This window comes from Trachemys scripta, chromosome 1 (assembly GCF_013100865.1).
Source record: "Trachemys scripta elegans isolate TJP31775 chromosome 1, CAS_Tse_1.0, whole genome shotgun sequence".
Classification (NCBI taxonomy): domain Eukaryota; kingdom Metazoa; phylum Chordata; order Testudines; family Emydidae; genus Trachemys; species Trachemys scripta.
Genome location: NC_048298.1, coordinates 28,443,577 through 28,465,340, shown reverse-complemented (window position 1 = coordinate 28,465,340; position 21,764 = coordinate 28,443,577). Strand labels below are relative to the sequence as shown.

General features: G+C 40.2%; 1 protein-coding gene across 1 annotated transcript in view; it reads right to left on the bottom strand.

Moving 5' to 3' along the window:
* Positions 1-21,764, bottom strand: part of SLC2A13 (solute carrier family 2 member 13) — a 329,713-nt gene that overhangs the window by 7,470 nt on the left and 300,479 nt on the right. Inside the window, exons 8-9 of the mRNA XM_034766891.1 lie at positions 915-1,036; positions 623-775 (exon numbers count right to left, since the gene is read on the bottom strand). Of these exons, the coding sequence (XP_034622782.1) occupies positions 623-775; positions 915-1,036 (275 nt within the window). The remainder of the gene's footprint in view (positions 1-622; positions 776-914; positions 1,037-21,764) is intronic.

Below are 21,764 nucleotides of genomic sequence, written 5' to 3'. Positions count from 1 at the left end.
ATACTCCATTTAGTTTTAGAGTAACATGGAAACTCATACAGATCCTTTTAACTTCCCATCAGTTAAAATAAACAACAATAACATTACTGGAGGTCTGCAGTAAAGAGACACATGAAAGGGAAGGTTTGGCTATCCCCCTGGTTGAATGGGCCCTGAGGTGCCCAAAAAACAGAGAAACATCAACAAAAATAGCCAAAAGGATTACAAAGATTAAACCAGGCTCTTGAATTTATCCTATACCTAATTATTATTTACAATGCCTGTATGACCACATGACTAGACATGTGGGTCCTATCACTAGGGTCTGTGATGGTAATGACATGAAGGAGAATCTCAGATACTACTATGTGATAAAAGATGGCAAATGCTACCCTTTTAAATGGGCACCACAGTATTACACTAAACAGAAGTTCTTCTTCTCATCGTCCTCATTTTAAATTATATGTCTACATTCCCTTCTTAAACAATGAAACTTACTAAACTAGCGTTAATCAAGAGCTTTGCAGCTAAAATGGCATACCACAAAACAGCTAGTATATCATCTAAACTGTAGTAAATCTACGTGGCATGTAAGACAATACAAATGTTAATACTGCAGATTAAGACACAAACAACATCTTACCATAGTATGTAAGGTATTCTGCTGTATGCAAAAATGTCAGTGACACCAGAACATTGAAAATCCAGTTTACGCCAGATGAACATGCATTTCCTGTACTTCTAGCCCAAAGTGGATAGATTTCAGAATTTACTGTCCAGGGCATAGGTCCCATTCCTGAGAATTTAAAAAAAGATCAATTTTAGTATAACAATCAGATTGAACAGTAAGAGAAGCTTCAAATGGTCTGACCATTAAGAACTTCAAATGTTTGCTATTTACTTAAAGCTATGTGCTAAAACAAGTATTTGGTTACCAGGTGCGAAGAAAACCAAGTATAAAATAAGGCCCAGAAGTGTTGTCCAAGAGTATGGAGTAGGGCAGAAATTGTATGCCCAAAATAATTCTTCTCTTTTGAATCTGGTTTCATTCGAACACCTAAAAAATAACCATATAAAATGATCATTAGATAATTATGTTCAGGGAAATTAGCAGCATTTCAATACAAATGTGGTTTCTGGAATGTCTTAATGAAAAAAACAACAGCAGCAGCAAATATATTTTCAAAAATTTTAATGTCAAATCAAGCAAATATAAAGTTAGAAAACTGAATTGTTCCTTAATTTAATAAAGATATTTTGAGCCAAATTCTGCATTGAGATGCATGCCTATTTCAAAGCCATTCAAAGACATTTTGTGTCTGACATTGTGGCTCAAGGAAGAGTAACCAGAGGCTCTGCACTTAAATAGTGTACTTGTGTTCTTAGGGCCCAATCCTACAATTCTTCAGCTGAATAGTCTTTGCTACACATGAGTAGTCCCACCAAAACCAATTCACATAAACATTACTCATCTGAGTAAGAGGTGCAGCAGCAGTCCCATGAGTGGATGTGCTGCAACAGTAGCGTATTCATGGCAGAAGTGTGGGATGCTGAACTTTGAACTCAAAGTACATAGTTTTTACATTGAAATCTTTGGACATAACCAGTAAGGCATTGGCATGTGCCAAAACCAAGAAAAACATGTTTGTATAACAGGGGGGAAAAAACTCTTTTCTTCTAAAGACTACACCAATGTCTATGTATAGTACTACATGACCTAAACTGTATGTAAGGAGAAAGTATTTGAATTGCTGGAGAAAAAGTATGCTTCTCCATCTCCATCTCTCCCACTCTGCATGCATTTAGAAATTGTGCATTTCCAGCAATTATGTGTCCAAAATAGAACTTATGATCCATGCATATAAAAGCACATCAAAATGTAATGTCAAAATAGTTTAGTATCAGTGAACTAGTTTAGTATTTTAGTTTTTATAGATTTAAAGGGACACCAACAACTTGAACTTTTTGAAATTGACTTTTTTTAAAATCCACTTCCTAATAGAGCACTCTTGAAATAGTATGTTTTGATTTATTACAATTCATTAATTATATTTGTAAGGATTTTCCTGTTTATGTTTATAAGGATCTTTTCAGCAAGTCAGAAATTAACTAACTGACTCTACAATGGCCAATTGGGCTGTGAAATGCATAAATAAATAAACTTGAAGGAGATATTTTCTTCTCCCTTCTCCCAATAGCTTTTTAATTATAATAACCTTAGCCGTTACTGTTGACTACGATAGTACACATTTTCAGTCAGAAATGTGATTTTTAAGATGACAGTGTCTCTACAGTATAGACACAATGTTCATATTTGATGATGAAAAAGTATAAAGAATTGAACATCTGTGTGGGTTAAAAATTTCAGATACAGCTGCACACCCATGCATCTGATGTGTCATATAGCATGAGAAACAGGATGCATTGGTGTAAATGGGCAATAAGTAGCGAGGAGGAAGAGCAGGAATTACCGTCTGGAATGTATTGTTGGGCCTGTCATTATTACAGTTGGTTCCCAAAAAACTCCAAAAGAAAAACTGTCACACCTTGGTACGCTGCTGGTTTGTGAAATGAATGATAAATTGCGACAGAGTGCTGAGAACCAGCAGCTGAAGCAGCACATAGCTTTCATCTCCTAACACTGATGTACCTGTGGAACCATACTTCACCCTCTGTACAATAAAGGGTGTTATTAGTTAGTAACCCTGTCTCATTCAGTTTCTGCTGGTTTGTTTGTTTCTGGCCTTCAGGTGACAAACATATGGCTAACCAAGGCCAGTTAAGTACCCCCACAAAAGATGCCTATCAACTTGCCAGGCAGAAAGAATAAACAGATCTTTAGCAACTGCTGCTACATGGATATCCAGAAGCAGCTGGCAATCTAACAAGACTCCAGGTTGCAAACCTGATTAAGACTGAGGGATCAAGGAAACTGCTATAATCTTTGTCATTTCTTCTGGTTGGCTCTCCCAACTGTTAAACATTACACCAGGTCTTCTCTTATCTCACCTCTGATATTTTGTTTGTGGCTTAGTTCAATGTCATTTTGAACACTGAAATAGCTAGAAAAACAACATCCCCTACCTTTTTTTTTTGGCAAACTTTTACACTATAAACAGTTTCATGCATTCCTCACTGATGGGTAAAGGTTCAGTTTGATTCAGGCAATGTACAGTGTGTGATGTTCATGGAAGATTGTTAATTGCACTGGAAGACTATCCTTGTGTGTAAGTTGATGGTTCCTTAAATGGTGAGCAAATGATTTTTGATATATTTAATATCCTAGCACCTGGTGATTGCATAGCCTTCTCCCATCCACCCCTGCATGTTCACCTCCTTTGCATTTGAATCACCATGAAATCATGGAATTGCTCAGACAATGTCCTATAGTTTCATTAGCACACATTTGCTTCTTTCACTGTTACTCTTATTTCATTTGCAGGTGCATAGTAATGAATACAAGCTGATTATTACTTTAAAATGTCTTGTTGCAAACAATACTGTAATTGGTTTTTTTGTTCCTTTCAGTCTGCACTGCAGCTGCCCATCAAAGAATAGTCCACTGCTTTCTTATGATTTTTTTCCTCACAGTAAATAAAGATGTTACTTTGTTTTATCATCTTGTAGATATATCTACCGGCATGCACCAACCTACTGATTCCCATAGGCATCACCACCAAGAGGCTTGGATGTTTCATTCTATCACAGTTTTTCTCCAAATGTGTCCTCCTACTTTTGACAGAATGGAATAAACATAAAGTATATGGGGAAAAACACGTCATTAAAAACCTCCTTCTGCTGGGGTCACTTATCTGCTCTCTTTAGAAACGTCAGTAACGGAGAGGAATTAGTGTTTCAAGAAAAGCTGATTCCGTTTCACAAGAATAGGAAAACACAACATTAGAAACTAAATGTTAGTAGAAACTTGGGCAGGTATGATCCTGTGCTTTGTTTATCTTCTCTATAATGAGGTGGCACATGGCACCCAGAAGAAACGCATTAGCTACAGATAGAGATATATATTTGCACTTGCTGAAGGCTGACACATCAAGATATGTAAATAAATAAAATGAATGCAAGGCCAATAGGTTAGACTATGAAGTACTATTAATGTAGTCATTCTAATGCAATCATCTACCACTTTACTAAGAAAATATGTTAATAATAACAACTATACAGCCTGCTGCTACATAAAGAGCTGTATTTGGAACTGCATGAATGGAATATCTATGGTAGTTACCCAAATGCTTTCTGAGCAATTTCATCACTTTAATGGAAATGGAAATGCAAATACAAGGAGAAAATTCCATGGCAATAGTTTACAAAAGAAATTATGCAAATCAGGTCCCAGCAGAAAGAGTTTATAAATAACAAGAATGTGTCAGATCATAAAACTATAAGCTGTAAGGATATATCACATCACTTCCCCTTAAATTGCAGCTGAAGTGAAAACATAATAGTCTCACAGTTAAAATATTTTAATGCAAGTTGCTTTTGTCACGTATTTTCTGCAAACACTTTAAGAAGCACCCTTTACTTTAATTAATGGAAACTAAAGAGCCACAGCATATTGAGAAATCTACCCCAAATTACTTTCAGTATCTCAGGAGCACTCAAACTGCTAACAGGAGATTTTATCATCCTCACGGGTTGGAAACAAATCTAGAGCAATAGTTTATATAATGACATAGGCAATGGTGTTCCAGTCAAAAGCCAATTTGTAGTAATTCATGTTAATGTGGTAACACTATTTGTTTTGAACTCAGAGGAGACGCTTATTAACTCTTACCTATAGTAATGCTAGATAAGATTATTGGAACTTCACTTGAGGTAAATATGGTAAAAACTAATTTAAAACTGATGATTAATTGACTGGGTTATTTATTTCTAATACATCCATTTATACATAGTAAGTCACCACTATCGTCATCTCAAGTCAAACGCTGCTAATAATTTTAAAGTTCTTATGCTTACACAGAAGTGTATCACTTTCTGATTTCACGGTGACCACAGAATGCATTTCTTTATCAGAAAGGTGACTGTAGTTAGGAATATTTGAAAAATCTTATTTTCTAAGGGCTTAATCCAAGGTCTCTTGAAGTTAACTGGAGTCTTTCCATGGACTTCAGTTGTCTTTAGATTTTTATAACCATAAATGCAGTATTTTTAATGTGCGATATATTAACACATTTTTAAAACCATGTAAACACTCAGGAGGATACAAACTGCTCTCGGTTGTCCAACGTGTTACAGGTAGAAGTAATGGGATGAAACTGAGAAGAGGATATTTTCCTTGAGAGTCAGCATTAGTTTTCCTAACGAGGCCAATTGGACTGCAAAATAACTCCCCAGGGCACTGCTGGAAATACCAGCCTGGGCATAATTTACAACTACATTAGAGAAATCATTAGGAAGTATATTGGAAAAAAGTTTCAGCAAGGCAAGAGAAGGTGACCCAACCGATCTTTTCCTTCTCTAATTCCTATTAACTTTTGCTTTGTTATAAGGGTGACATATTGGTGCAACATCATGAAATAGACAATAAGAACATAAGAATGGCCATAATGGGTTAGACCAATGGTCTATCTAGACCAATTATCCCGTATTTTGATAGTGGCCAGTGCCAGACACTTCAGAGGAAATGAACAGAACAGGGCAATTATCGAGTGTCATCCAGTCTCAGCTTCAGGCAGTTGAAGGTTTAGGGACACCCAGAGCATAGGTGGACAGGATATTACACAACTAGCGCAGAAAAATGTTATATTCCTATAAAGATGGGTACTGTTGTCCCACTAAGCACATTTGTGGGAGTTAGATTTTTAACCAAAAGGATTTTTTCATAGTAAAATGTATTATATATGATGGCCTCCTCTTTACTAATAATTTGGCCTATTCACCAGCCTTTTAGACTAGTACAGTTAAAAGTTCAAAGCTTTAGTCCATGCAGTCTAAGGATATAAAATAATTTTCTACAAACTCACCAGTGTTATGATTCAGCTCTTTAAACTCTTCATAAAATAAACACATTTAAAAATGATCCCCTGTACTTGGAGATGATGTGTAGCTGTCAAGGCTAATTCCCCACTCTGGCACTTCAAGTGCAGAAGGTGGGGGCCCGCAAGGATGTTAAAAATTAATACTGGCCACTTCAGCCTTTTATTAAACTCCCAAGGTTACAGCTTTTCTCTGACCTTGGATTGGTAGATGCTGCCACCACCAAAGTGCAGAACCCCTTTGAGAGCCCTGGAAGTCACACTTGGGAATTCCTTCCTGTGGGGTACCCTCAAGCCCTTTCATCCCCCCTCCGGGGAAGAGCTCAGAAAGAAAGAAAAACAGGAAATCAGCTGTTTCCACCAGCTAATTAAACAACATGTGCACATACCTCTTAAGACACAAAAATCCAATCCTGTTCTTAAAAAAGGTAAATTTTATTAATAAAAAAAGAAAGAAAATACATCTGGGAACTCAGGCTAGATTTTAAAGAGCAACTATAAGAAATAAACACCAAGAATCGCTTTCCTGAGGTCCAGTTTAAAGGTTACAAGCAAAACAAAAGCACTTGGGGTTAGCACAGAGGAATCCACAAGTCATAACACGTCTTCCTAGACATTTCCTGATTTACTTACATATCTTGGGTTTTAAATGAGTAGTTTCTAGGTATGATTTTTTTCATACCTGGCCCAAGCTTCTTACAGCATAGCTGTTGCCCTGTCTGCCTCTCCCCGAGAGAACAACAGACAGACAGACAAAAGGGGAGTCTTTTTTTTTTCAATTTTAAAAAGTTCTAGCCTTCCAATTGGCTCTTTTGGCCAGGTGATCACTCACTTCCTTTTACCTATGCATAGCAGTGAGACTTTTTAACCCTTTACAGGTAGAGCAATTAGAGAACAGCTACTAAGAGGGATTTTATAGCTACTGGCTGGCTGGGTGTCCATAAAAGGGAGCTACCCCTCCCCCCTTCATTTATCACAGTAGCCCTAGTTGCTGATGGTGTACAAAGACATTGGGTCTGATTCTCATTTACACGACTCTCACTTTTCACTGCTCGAGCAGTATACATCCACTTTGGGGCGATTAATACTCCGAATGCCAAGTTCCTGTGCCAAGTTATAAAGATGATGATGATCCACAATTTACTTTTGCCATAAGATAACAGGGCTGATTCACTGTGGCTGCTCTGCCTCATAGCCTCTGGTGTAAAGGAGAATTAGCCCATTAATTGATCTGACCATTTGAGGATTCTCCTTGTGTAAAGGGATTTCCAAGTAATAGAGAGGCAATCCCATCCACTGGAATTCAGCATTCAGGCAGATCTAAGTTTCACAGGATCAGAGGAGCGAAAAGCTTAAAGTCATCTTTGCACTCCTTCGTGATCTACACCATGTGCTCTTCTGGTGCAATCAAGGATCTGGGCCAATAACATCAATATTTGGAGACATTTCCTAGTATTTATATTAAAACAGCTCCCGCTATACTCTGCCGGTGATTTCCCCTCTAAGAATCTTTATGCTCTAGCTCAGATGTCTCTAGAATAGAAAAATCTTGCTAACCACATTTAAAAAATAAAACTCAATACTTATTTTTTTTATATTGAACTTTGAAAATGTATTATGTATGTACTATGAAGAATGGTAAAAATCCAATATGGATGGTTTCAATTTGAAAACCTAACATACATATATATATACATATAAACCCATCCTTTTCTTTAGATGCAGCCTTGTTTCACCACCTGCAGTTTTACAAACGTTCCTCTCCCCAAGCAATGTCTCTACTGCAGAGGGGGAGAGAGAGAGAGAGAGATGATCATAAGAGTATCTTCTCCCAGTGTGCTCTGCAGTTGAAAAGAAAGATTCTAGTTAAAAAAAAATATCAAGGATGAAACGACTTGCGTAGGATAAAAAGTAAAATTAAATGCTTTTTAATGCAAAAATAAGAAACAGTTACTTACTGTAACTGTGGTTCTTCGAGATATGATGCAGATGTGTATTCTACTAGGTGCACGCCCAAACAGAGCTGGAGAATTTTTCCTAGCAGTACCTATAGGAGGCAGCGCTCACGTCTTGTGGCCACACTTCTTCCCCTGGCTATCTGAGACAGAGCTGCCTCAATCCCCCTTCAGTTCTTTCCCACCAATCACTCAGTGACTAGACTCTGATGCAGAGAGCATGGAGGGTGGGTCATGGAATACACAGCTGCATCACATATCGAAGAACTAGTTACAGTAAGTAACTGTTTCTTCTCCTTCGAGTAAATGCAGCCATGAATTCCACTTAGGTGACTCACAAGTAGTACCCATAGGGGGTGGGACTCAGAGTCTACTTAAACAAGGACTGCAAGACTGCCTTCACAAAGTTTGCATCTGCTCTGGATGTCATGGTAATGCCATAATGATTCATAAACATATGTATTGATGACCATGTGGCAGCCCTGCAAATGTCCAGTATTGAGACGTCACTTAAGAATGCCACTGACGTAGCTTGCACTCTGGTAGAAGGGGCTTGCTCCCACTGAGGGGGGTATAGATGAACCTATTTCACATGCAGTCTTGATACAGGATGTTACCCATTTAGAGATCATCTGTGAAGAGACCGCTTGCCCCTTCACAGGGTCTGCACATGACACAAACAGGCGAGGCGAAGCACTAAAGGGTTTAATCCTGTCCAGGTAGAAGGCTAGACATCGTCTGATGACTAACATGTGAAGGCACTGCTCCTCTGAGGAGAATGCAGCTTAGGACAGAATACAGGTAAATACACTGCCTGGTTCCAACGAAACTGAGACCACTTTAAACAAAAATTTGGAGTGCGGCTGTAAGGTCACTTTGTCTTTGGAGAACTGTATATAAGGAGGGTCTGCCATCAAAGCCTGCAGCTCACATGCTCTCCTTGCGGATGTTATTGCCACCAGGAGTATAGGTTTTTGACACAAGAGAGGCAAGGGACAAGATGTCAGGGGCTTGAATAGAGGGCCCATCAGAGCCTCTAAGATTGTGCTAAGGTCTCACAAAGGAACTGTTTCCAACTCCAGCGGATGGAGACAAAGAATTCCTTTTAAGAATCTTGCTACCGTGACATTGGAAAATACCAATCTTCCATGAATGGGTGAACGAAATGCTGAGATCACCGCCAGATGCACCTTCAAGGCCCGACAACTGAAGATGCAGCAAGAACAGTGCTGGCTGAACTCCACTGGCCAACGACCACATTGAAAACTGCTTCCTTTTTGCTGAATAGGCCATTCTGATATAGGGCTTTCAAGAAGTCCAGGATCAACGGAGGGAAGTGGACCAACCTGTCAAAGGGGTGAAGGGTTGGACAGTAAACTGGCCTGAGCCACATTTTCAGAGGGCGAAGGCGCAACATGGCAAACTGAACCACCTGTGTGCATGTGGCCCAAGAATCTCAGCCACAAGTGCACCATCGTTGAAGGTTGGGACTGCAGACTGAGACAAAAGTGACAAATTGTCTGAAAACAGTCGGTTGGCAAAAATGCTCTTGAACTTGTAAGATTCATATCCACAGAGACATCCAGAGTGAATCTGGAGAGGCAACTGATGAAGCAGAACATATATTCTGGAGCAAAAGTGCAGTATTCCTTTCAATGCAGGACCTGATGATATGTTCGTGGTCTTAGTGCCATCTGAACTAAGACTCAACGCATAAATCTCTTTGCCAACAGATGAATAATAAACTGATTTCAAAAGTAACTAAATTCTGAAATATCAACAAGCATCTTTTCTCACAGTTTCCGAGTCACTGGCTCACATGCCTCAGAATGGACCCATTGAAGATGTAAGCCTTTCTGGAGGAGCTTATGTCCACATCCACAATTCTTACATCTGTAACTTACATCTGCAGTAATGTCTTGATCATTAAAACACACATGTAAGTAAAGCATTTTATGCCAGATGATCAGCCTCAATTTAAAAAGCAAACCAGATCTAGGCTTGAAAAATGTGCACATAATGTTTACCACTGTGCTTAGCTAGATGCTGCTTCACTTTTGGTTACACAGTAATATCAGGGGCATCTTCTGACAGTTGCAGCATTTTGCTAAGACTGCTAATGAGCTTTTGAAATACTGACATTCACCAAAAGGAAAGATATTGGAAAAAGAGATTACTTTGGGCAAGAAACCTAATGTCATGTTTGCAAGGTTCTTGGTGAGACTAAACAGGAATAAATTTGAATACTGTTCTAGGTGGATGACTAATCTTTATCTACCTGTCACTCCTAGAGCTTTCTATAGATCCCAGCATTATAGTATCTAACAACTAAATGTGGAGAATTTTAGATCATATGTTCCTTGGCAAAGAAGAGAAACATTACTGGGCATTTTAACTGGATAGCAGCTATAGTAATTGGAGCAGGCCAAAGTATCTAATAAATGTCAAACTGAAGTGGTAACAGCAGTTTCTGTCTCTATGCAATGCAGTGCACAGCACATAAGTTCGATAGCAGCAAGTGTGACTAGAACAATACTAATGTGAAAATATTCAGTGCCAGTTGTATGACTGGCAGTTCCTACTGCAGATCTGGGAAATAAAAAGCACAGGTTACAAGGATAAATAAAAATCTCATAAAAGCTCAGCCATTTTGCTCTTTGCGCTTCATTGTGTACTGTATTTTGCTATGAATTATTTTTGCAATAAAATGTCTACATTAAAATTGGTGTTTCAGAGAAACCTGTTGCCAAGGCACCATTGTTTTGGAAAATTTTGACAAGCCTTATTTTCAGGGTCAGTGTCGACCTGCTCACACTTAGCAATGAAGCCAGGGCCGCCCAGAGGATTCAGGGGGCCTGGGGCAAAGCAATTTCGGGGGCCCCTTCCATAAAAAAAAGTTGCAATACTATAGAATACTATATTCTTGTGGGGGCCCCTGCGGGGCCCGGGGCAAATTGCCCCATTTGCCCTCTCTCCCCCTCCACCCCCCCCGGCGGCCCTGAATGAAGCTACGTTGGAACTTTTGGAAGGTAGCAGGGAAAGCCCTGCTTTCTATATATTTGGCAAAGAGCTAAGCAACTGAAAAGTGTAGATGATTTTTATAATGGGTATTTTATAATTGGAAGTGTTGGCCAGTCTTAATAATAGATGGTGCTAACCTGTCCCATCCATAATATATTTAGTTTACATATGAGATGTTTACATTAATTGGTGCTGTTTCGAGGAGCTACATGAACATTTATGCAGCACTGCTAGAACTTTACAGCTTAGTCTAGTGGACTGAGCTTGGTGCTGAAGTGAGGGACTCTTTCCCTGGTTCTGCTGCTGGCTTGCGGTGTGGCCTTGATTCCAGACACTAGGAGCTTCTGTTCCAAAGCCCGTTGAACTCAGTCTGAGTCTTTACACTGACTTCAGCAGATTTGGGATCAGGCTCTTAGTGTCTCTGTTCTGCCACTGGTAAAATGAAAATGATAATACTTAAATACCTACACGTATGGGGGAGTTGTGAGGATTATTAATTTTACAGCATTTTGAAAATATCAAGCCCCTGTAAGTGCTAAGCATTAAATGAAATATCAAATCTTACTTCTAGAGCTGGGCTGTCATCCATTAGACTGATGCACAAACAAAGTATATCATGTTAATTTCAAGCTGTACTGGAAACATGAAGGGGATTTTTTTTTTTTTTTTTTTGGTGAGCAGAAAAGGCAAGATTAGTCTTTTCAGGTTTTTGAGAGAGTATTAAAAAATTGGAGACTCAAGGAAAACCAGGAATAAAAATGCTTGGGACAGTGGGTTTTTTTATTCTTTCTTTTCCACACACACTATTTTAAAGATATTAATTACATTATGGTTAAAAATGCTGGATTGACAGCAATAGGAAATAAGTTCTATTAATACTCACAGTAAGCATAGCCTGGGCAACTGCAGTGCAAGTTTTCTTACACTGTCTGAACAAGGTAACTCAACATTAACCTGAAAGGATCCCCTCTATAGTAAAGCAGCATCACTGCCATTTTGGTCCATAGCTTGGGCTTTGACTGGTATTACAAGGGTGCCAAGTGTGGCAGTGTTATTTTAAGTAAAGGGCTATATTTTAAAAATTGAGGGCATACATCATTTTGCTTTAACATTATGTATAATACACATATATGTTTGTTGCATTTGTGCCATTACAAGTAAAGCATGACTCCAGTGTGTTGCATTTTTTCAAATATTCCTTTGTTTACCTAAAGTGCCCCCAAAAATGATTGCTTCTCTACTCCTATGGCAATTCTAGGCACCACAGCAGGCCAGGGTGCTATACCATTGCCACCACCCATTACATCAAAATCATTAGTGGTGACAGATCTCAGGTTATTCTGTTCTAAATGCCTGGGCCTTGCCACTTCAGCTAAAAGAAAATATCCTTTAGCAGTAGCTTGATTAGAGCTTGTGAAATTCACTTGAGAGGGTTTGATCCTAGTAATACAGAAACACTTGTCAGTACATTGTACTAAGTGTCAATTTCCCCGTATTGGATATTGCTTTCTGAACCTTCTCTCATCTTCCTTCTTCCAGGAAGCTCTACAGGCATCTTAATGCCTCAAATCAATAATGAAGCTTTCTTTCTTTATCTCATACATATTTTAATATAAAAAAACTCAGTGCTTTCATTTATTTCGGCACACCCAGGCATAAGAAAACTACCTGCATAATTTTTCCATGAAAATAACAAATGCAATTTAATAATTGTATCTTCACTCATGCTCCTCAAATTCTGGCAGAGAACAGCATGTTACACATGTTTGTATCAGATTTTATATGCTATACTATGTGTATCTAACTCTGCCCATGATTGCCTGTACTTATGCATGCATGCTAATTTCCTAGGATTTAACCCAAAATGTTTAAACAGTTTTATTCTGATACCAGCATTTTTCATAGGCTGTTTGAAAAATCTGTGCTGTCTTCTTGCTTTGCAGCTGCAGCTTTCTTTACCCAATCAATAAAATGCTGGAGCTATTATTCAGTCAACAGACTGTCAAAAGATGTAAAATAGCAATGACTACGGTGAAACCGCTGCTAACAAAATCATGCATCTCCCTAATACATTTCTAAATTAGCCGCTCTGCGTTTAGCCTAAGCTTGGCTAAGTAACCTCTAAATATGAGGCATTACCTGCTGAATGTGGTAAGAAGTCTACCTAAGACAACTTCTTAGCCATTTATTAAGAATAAACAGAAAAGGGGCAACATGCTACTAATAGATGTCAAAGAAGACTGTAGTACAAGTTCATGAATTCATAGAGTCTAAGATCAGAAGGGAACATCAGATCCTCCAGTCTGACTTTCTGCATATCAAAGATCTAACCCAACCAATTATCCCTGCATTGAGCCCACAACTTAGTCTGACTAAAGTCTGTTTTCTGGAAAGGCGTCCAGTCTTGGTCTGAAGACTGCAGCAGAAGGAGAATCCATCACTTTCCCGGGAGTTTGTTCCAGTGGCTAATCACCTTCCCAGGTAAAAATGGGTGTCTTATTTGTAATTTGAATTTCTCTGTCTTCAGCTTCCAGCCATGATTTCCTATTATGCCTTTCTCTGGTAGATTAAAGAGCCCCCTAGTACTCAGTATTTTCGCTGTGAAGGTTATACACTGTAGTCAAGTCACCTTTCAATCTTCTTTTTGATAAGCTAAAATGATGGAGCACTTTATTTTTCACAGTAAGGCATTTTCTCCAGCCCTAAAATCATTGTTGTGACTCTTTTCTGCACCCTCTCCAATCTTTAAAAATTCACTTCTGATGCCATTATCAGTCTCAATAATGCTGTATACAGAGATAAAATCACCTCTCTGCTCCTGCCCTGTTGTCATAATTTTTTTTTACTACTCTGCCAATCTTTGTGTCATCTGCAGATTTTATCAGTAGTAATTTTATATTTACTTCCAGATCATTGATGAAGATGTTGAATAGTGTTGAGTCTATTGATCCACCCGGATCCCCACTAGAAATACCCCATTCGATGATGATTCTTCAAAGACAACTACTTTTTGAGAGTTGTCAGTTAGCCAGTTCTTAATCCTTTCACGTGTTCTCATATTGACATTGTATAGTGCTAGTTTTTTAATTAAAATGTCATATGTTACTAAGTCAAATGCCTAATAAAAGTCTTAAGTATATTACATCTACATAGTTACCTTTAACAAAGAAACTTGTAAGCACATCAAACAATGAAATGAGGTTTGTCAGCACTTATTTTCCATAAAGCCGTATTGACTGGCATTGATGATATTCCTATCCTTTAATTCTTTTTCACCTGAATCCTGTATCAACTTTTTTTGTGAGCTCTTGACTTTCCTGGTACAGAGCATATGTGTTACGTTGTGTTACAATCACTCCTCCTAAAGGATTCTAGGCACTATGTGTCTGATCCAAAGCTCACTGATGTCAATGGGAATCATTTCATTGGCTTCAAATGGTTTAACATCAGACGCTGTGTACCTATGGATTCTCACAATTCATGAGATTTACAGGATTTATTATTTATCTTACAGAAGTGCCAAGAGGCCCAAACCAAGATTAGAGGCCCATTGTGCTAGATGCTGTACAAAACATAGTAAGACAGTCCCTACCCCAAAGAGCTTATAATCGAAATAGAGAGGGCTGACAAAGCACAGAAGAAAGGAACTAGCATGTTTTTAACACAATCTATTTTCCTAATCGCAGCATGATCCATATAAATAGGATAATATGACTTCTAATTGGGTACCCAACGTTGTTAGGCTAAAATGAAAGGAACTGTAGCTCTCTACTAGACTAATAATAATGGAGTTTCAGTGCATTATCAGATGTCAGTTGAATCCATTTTCACATTAACACACTTCTACAGTGTCTCCACATTAGTACTAAATCAGCAGTAGAGGACAAACTTTTAGTTAAAGTTTCAATAACTGAAAGTTACTTTTTAAAAAAATCAGGAATTCAGTTAATAAATCCTTGATTTTTTTTAACAGAATGTAACTACTGTATTTCATAGAAAGCATAGTCTAGCCTGCACCAGATACCTTCTTAGGTAAGCAATGAAAATCCTTATATTACTCCTGGGGGAATTCTGCCCCACTAAGCACACACAGAATTCATGTCCCCTGCAGAAAATACACCTTTCACTCCCAGGGGCTGCTGTGGTGCCAGAAGAGAGGGCAGCCAGCTCAGGGCCAAAGCAGCCATTTGTGGGGACGGTGGGGGCAGTGGCTGCCATCCTCACAGCACCCGGCCCGCAGGATCAGGTGAGGCATGGGATATAGGGGGGACAGACAGAGTGGGGCAGAGGGTTGCTAGGGGCCACACAGACTTCAGTTAGGAAGGGCTAGTGGGGGGTACAGACTGGGGTGAGGGCACAGGAGGTAGTCTAATGACAGCGTTGAGCCAAGGGTTGAATGGGAGTGGAGTGCAGGGTGACAGGGGGATGGGGGGAAAAGTGGTGGCTAAGTGGGGATGCAAGGACACAAGGGGATGGGTGGAGGGGGGTGCAGGGACATATGGGGACAGGGGAGAAGGGGTGGCTGAGTGGGGGATGCAGGGACACATGGGGATGGATGAGGAGGGGTGGCTGAGTGGGGGTTCAGGGACACACGGAGACAAGGGCAGATGTGCCTGACTGAATGGGAGAGGTTAGGGGTTAGCCAGGATCTGCATGGGGGAGGCTCCCCAACTCCCTAACAATCCCACCCCCCAAAAAAAGCTGTTTCATACTTTTCCCACCCATACCCAACAACCTTCCAGGTTCACTCCCAGTCTCCTTTTCAGTAATTACTTCCCTCTCCCTCAGCTCCTCCATTATCAATAACTCCCCCAAGCCTTTGCAATGTTTCTGAGAGGTGCAGGAAATAAGTTTCTGTATTGTAGTTTAAATGAATTATTACTGAAAGTTCTGTATTAATATCCTTAGTAAGGAATCTATTTGTCAAAAATCATTTCCTGAATCTTTTTTGTGGTCTGTACTGTTACAGACACACTTGCTGACAGGTATTTTGAAATAAATTACCAAAATAATTGAAACTGAGATGATTATATTGTATTATTTTGACAATTAAATTATGCAGAAATTTGCAGAATTTTAAAATATTGTGCACTGAATTTTTTGGCACAGAATTGCTCCAGGAGTATTATATGTAATATTTTGAAAACAAGTTTTGTTATGTCAAGCATATATAGGAACAAATGCAGAAATGTAACCAACTGGCAACATTAATTGAGATGGTCAGGTGACTAAGAGTATCAGCATGGTTTATTTGGTAGTACTTTCACACCTGGGACAAAACGTTTACCCAGCATAGGCCCTGCTGCACAAAAGGGATACTGCACAGTGAGCTATACTGTACTTTTGAATCTTTTCTATTCTATCATCTCCTCTGTTAATTTCTGGAGAAGTTAAGGATTCCAGATTAAAGTGACTGTAACAGGTTTCATGACCCGCCCCTCTTCCTGGGGCCTGCCTGCTCTCCCCCATAAGGCTCAGAGAGGCTTCAGGGTTGTGCAACACCTGTGTCTTTATTTACTTAAGGTTGTCCTATCACCAGTGTCCATCTATACACAAGTTTTACAGGCAGAGTCAGCCTTCAGCTATGAGGTCTCCAGCTCCCTCCCTGACTGACTTCTCCCTTGCTGCCCCCTGCCTTTTGGCTCCCTCCCAGCCTTTATAGCCCTTGGCTTGTCAGGCCAGCAGGTGTTGCCAATCCTCAGGCCAGCATCAGGCCTTTTCCATCAGCCCCAATCTGCTTCCCTTGATTGGAACTGACCGGGCAGGGGCTAATTAGGTGCTTTTGCACCAGCACCCTGCTCCAGTGACTCATGGCCAAGAAAGAGCATAAGATGTAGTTAAGTACACAGCAGCTGCTGTGAGTACCTATGTGGTCATTTATCCTAATATTTTTTGTTCAGCAGTTAGTATCAAACTTAGGAGGAGAGCTGAATGAATTGATTTTTCAGCTTTGGGACCAAATTCAAAAATCCAACAAAGAATCTGGTTCATTTCAAACTAAAACTGATTTTTTTTCAGTTTTTCTCACCTAACAAAAAACTGAAAAAATTGGATTAAAAAAACACCCACAACGAAAAACACATTATGTTTCCTAGTTCAGCCTCCAAAATGTTCAACTTTGGATTGGTTTCTGAACTGAGAGTCCTCTTGGATGCTGACATATTCTACTTCCAAGTATCTTCAATTTTTGTTGTTATACTCCTTCAGACCCCCTATTATGCTTCATTGATATCTTCCATGTGGCTTCCTCCAAACCATTAGCTTCAATGCACCTTTTCTTCTGTCATACTGACTTCATGTGTTTCCAGCTTCATTCTTCATTATATACTTCATGAACCAATAAAGACATCTCTCTACTTCCTTGCAGGACAATATCAGACATATTTATCTGGCCTTTCTTTTATGCTCTCCTGAGCATGTGAAAAGATCTCCTCAAAACAGGGAGAAACAGAACACTGCATTTATCCTGGTTTTAAAGATCTATTATTTGAAACTTTATAGCAGCTATTAGCTCTCATCCGGCCCAATCCATTATAGCAACTCTAATATACAGTGCATCTAAAGAATAAGAAGAGAAAAGTGCAAATACCTGTTTTTGTCATAGGAACAATGATTATATTAATTGCAGCTGACTTTTTTTTTCCTCCTAAAATTATTTCTACTATTCTAGAGGTGGAAGGGGATAATAAACTCTTCAGGGAAGGGGCTGTGTATGTCTGTGTTTGTATAGTTAGTACCTAGCACAATGGGGCTCTGATCTTGATTGGGGCCTGTGGCTTTTACTGAAATAAAAATTCAAAATAATTAATAATTCATTAGTGCAGTTTCACAATTTTATCAGGTGCAAACCACAAATTAACTGAAAATTTAAACAAAAAAGCTGAAAGCTTATGAAGAGCTAGACAATAGCTTTGAAAAGGTACTCACTGTATGTTCAATTGACTAATTACTAACGGTATCTTCTGTAGAAATGTAATTGCTGATTAGTCAGATTTAAGTTTAAGCAGTTTACATTAATATCACTGTTCATAATCTGGCCACTTTAACCCAAAATTTTCAGATACAAAAGAACTGCATGCACAGTTTTGGCTATTTAGTAGATTGGGCTAAAAAACGTAAAATATGCTTAATAAAAATGTGTAAATTTTTCATTTTTGTCTGAAAACTTAAAAAACCCTTTTTGTTTTTCAGACATCCCCCCCAATTAAAAAACAAATCGTTTTATATTTCCTACACTGCCTTACTCCCTCCCCCACTTTTTTCCCCCTCTCTCCCCTCTTCTTCCTCCTTTTTAGTGGCAAAAAGGAAAAAAACGGGCAGAAGAAGGAAGGAAAAAAGGGGTGTCACAAGAAAACAAAAAAAGAACAAATTTTTGGTTTTCAGTTTAAAAATCCCAAAGATTTTTTTTTTAAGTTATGTTTTTTTCATTAAAAAAATTGGAACATATAGAGAGGGAAAAAACCGCAATGTTTCTGTGAGAATTTTCAAAGCCAAGCCCCTCTTTGCTTAAAAAAAAGGTTTTGAACTCAACATTTTAACTAGCTCTACTATTCTGCCCTTTAAATACCTGACTGCGCACACATATCAGGTACTTAGAGTATATCAACATAGCCTGCGGAAGCCAGCGCCCAGCCCAGGTTGACAAACGTGGGGTAGTGGGGCTCATGCTAACACTCTAAAAATAGCTGTGTAGAATGTGTTTTGAAGTTGTGGCTTGGGCTGGAACTCTAAAGCTTAGGGAAGGGGTGGGCTTCAAAAAGAGGCCCGGTAAAGACCTTGTGGAAATTCAGACCCATAAAGATTTGAACACTTCTGGTGCAATTTATCTGGCAAAACTATACGCAGCACTCACAACTTTGACGTAAAAGCAAAAACAAAGTGACTGACACACATTTGCATTTGTGCCCAGAAAACTATTTTCAAGATTTCAAAATGCAAAATCCAACCCCACCAGCTTTGTGGATAAGATGGCTCTTCAGGTATATTTAGATGACTGTGAGTGAGTGAGAGAGAGAGAGAGAGGGCCTGATTGTTATAAAAAGGCAGCCAGTTGCTAACTAGCGGAGAGGCTAACAGAGGGAGTGTGCTTGGGATCTGTCTGAGAGGAGCTACGCTAAGTGCTGCATTAGGGGGGCTGTGTTGGGAGCTGGGGGGGTGAGTATCTGAGTGTCTGTTGCGGGGACAGTTTGTCAGTTTGACCGTGTGCTTGATTGTTTGAAAAGTGTGAATTGGGAGTGTTTTGTTCCATGTGGGCCTTGAGTGTTGTTATAAAAAGGCAGCTAGTTGTGAACCAGCTGAGTGGTGAACAGCGGAGAGGCTAACAGAGGGAGTTTGCCTGCCTGGAGAGAGCCCACTGAGGATTTCATCTTACAGGCTTCTCTGAGTAGTAACTGCAACAGCTGAGGAAGCTCTTAGAAGGAAGGTAATATGGTGAGCGATCAGCTGCTGTGACCTGCACAGGATGTACCATGTTTATCTTTCTTCCACAGGACAGAAGTGACTTTGTCTGTACAAAGTGCAAGCTGATCTCCATATTGGAAGAGAAGGCTCAAGGACTGGAAAAATAAGTATCAACCCTGTGTTGCATAAGAGAGAAAATGAAGATTTCCTGGACGTCAGGATATGCTTCTGCGGGCACAACATTCTGAAGAATCAGAGCAGGCTGCGCAGTGGGGACAAAAGGACGGTGAAGAAAATTGGCAGCATGTGACCTCCAGAAGAAGAAAGAGGAGCATCCATGTACCAGCAATGCAGATACAGGTGAGCAACTGTTTCATGTTCTCTCCACAGGTACAAATGCGGAGAGTGGACTAGATGATACATCTGACGGAAGGGAACAGAAGGAGACTCCACCGACTGGAAGGCATGAGATGCACTTTCCTAGGGATGGGGGTTCCACGACCACCACTCCCAAGAGGAGGCGGTTGGTGGTGGTTGAGGCTCCCTCCTAAGGGGGACTGAGTCATCTATCTGCCGTCCTGATCGGGAAAGCTGAGAAGTGTGCTGCTTACCAGTAGCTAGGATTCACGATGTGATGGAGAGACTGCCGAGACTCATCAATCCCTCGGATCGCTACCCCTTCCTACTTCTCCACGTGGGCACCAGTGATACTGTCAAGAATGATGTTGAGCGGATCACTGCAGACTACGTGACTCTGGGAAGAAGGATAAAGGTGTTTGAGGTGCAAGTGGTGTTCTCGTCCCTCCTCCCTGTGAAAGGAAAAGGCCCAGGTAGAGACTGTCGAATCGTGGAAGTCAATGAATGGCTACGCAGGTGGCGTCAGAGAGAAGGCTTTGGATTCTTTGACCATGGGATGGTGTTCCAAAAAGAAGGATTGCTAGGCAGAGACGGGCTCCACCTAATGAAGACAGAGAAGAGCATCTTCGCAAGCAGGTTGGCTAACCTAATGAGGAGGGCTTTAAACTAGGTTCACTGGGGGAAGGAGACCAAAACCTTGAAGTAAGTGGGGAAGTGGGATACCAGGAGGAAGCACAAGCAGGAGAGCGCAGGAGGGGAGGACTCCTGCCTCATAGTGAGAAAGCAGGGCGATCAGCGAGTTATCTTCAGTGCCTATACACAAATGCAAGAAGCCTGGGAAACATGCAGGGAGAATTGGAAGTCCTGGCAGTCAAGGAATTATGATGTGATGGAATAACAGAGTCTTGGTGGGATAACTCACATGACTGGAGCACTGTCATGGATGGATATAAATTGTTCAGGAAGGATAGGAAGGGCAGAAAAGGTGGGGGAGTTGCATTGTATGTAAGAGAGCAGTATGACTGCTCAGAGCTCCAGTATGAAACTGCAGAAAAACCTGAGAGTCTCTGGATTAAGTTTAGAAGTGTGAGCAACAAGGGTGATGTCGTGGTGGGAATCTGCTATAGACCACCAGACCGGGGGATGAAGTGGATGAGGCTTTCTTCATGCAACTAACAGAAATTACTAGATCACAGGCCCCGGTTCTCATGGGGGACTTCAATCACGTTGATATCTTCTGGGAGAGCAATACAGCAGTACACACACAATCCAGGAAGATTTGGGAAATGTAAGGGACAATTTCCTGGTGCAAGTGCTGGAGGAACAAACTAGTGGCAGACCTCTTCTTGACCTGCTGCTCACAAACAGGGAAGAATTAGTGGATGGGAACCTGGGAGGCAGTGACCATGAGATAGTGGAGTTCAGGATCTTGACAAAAGGAAGAAAGGAGAGCAGCAGAATATGGATCCTGGACTTCAGAAAAGCAGACTTTGACTTCCTCAGGGAACTGATAGGAAGGATCCCCTGGGAGAATAACATGACGGGGAAAGAAGAGAGGTGGAGGTATTTTAAAGAAGCCTTATTGAGGTTGCAGGAACAAACCATCCCGACGTGTAGAAAGAATAGTAAATATGGCAGGCAATCAGTTTGGCTTAACTGATTCTTGCTGATCTTAAGCACAAAAAAGAAGCTTACAAGAAATGGAAGCTTGGACAAATGACTAGGGAGGAGAATACAAATATTGCTCAGGCATGCAGGAGTGAAATCAGGAAGGCCAAATCACACTTGGAGTTGCAACTAGCAAGGGATGTTAAGAATAACAAGAAGGGTTTCTTCAGGTATATTAGCAACAAGAAGAAGGACAGGGAAAGTGTGGGCCCCTTACTGAATGGGGGAGGCAACCTTGTGATAGAGGATGTGGAAAAAACTAATGTACTCAATGCTTTTTTGCCTCTGTCTTCACAAACAAGGTCAGCTCCCAGACTACTGCACTGGGCAGCACAGTATGGGGAGGAGGTGACCAGCCCTCTGTGGAGAAAGAAATGGTTCAGGACTATTT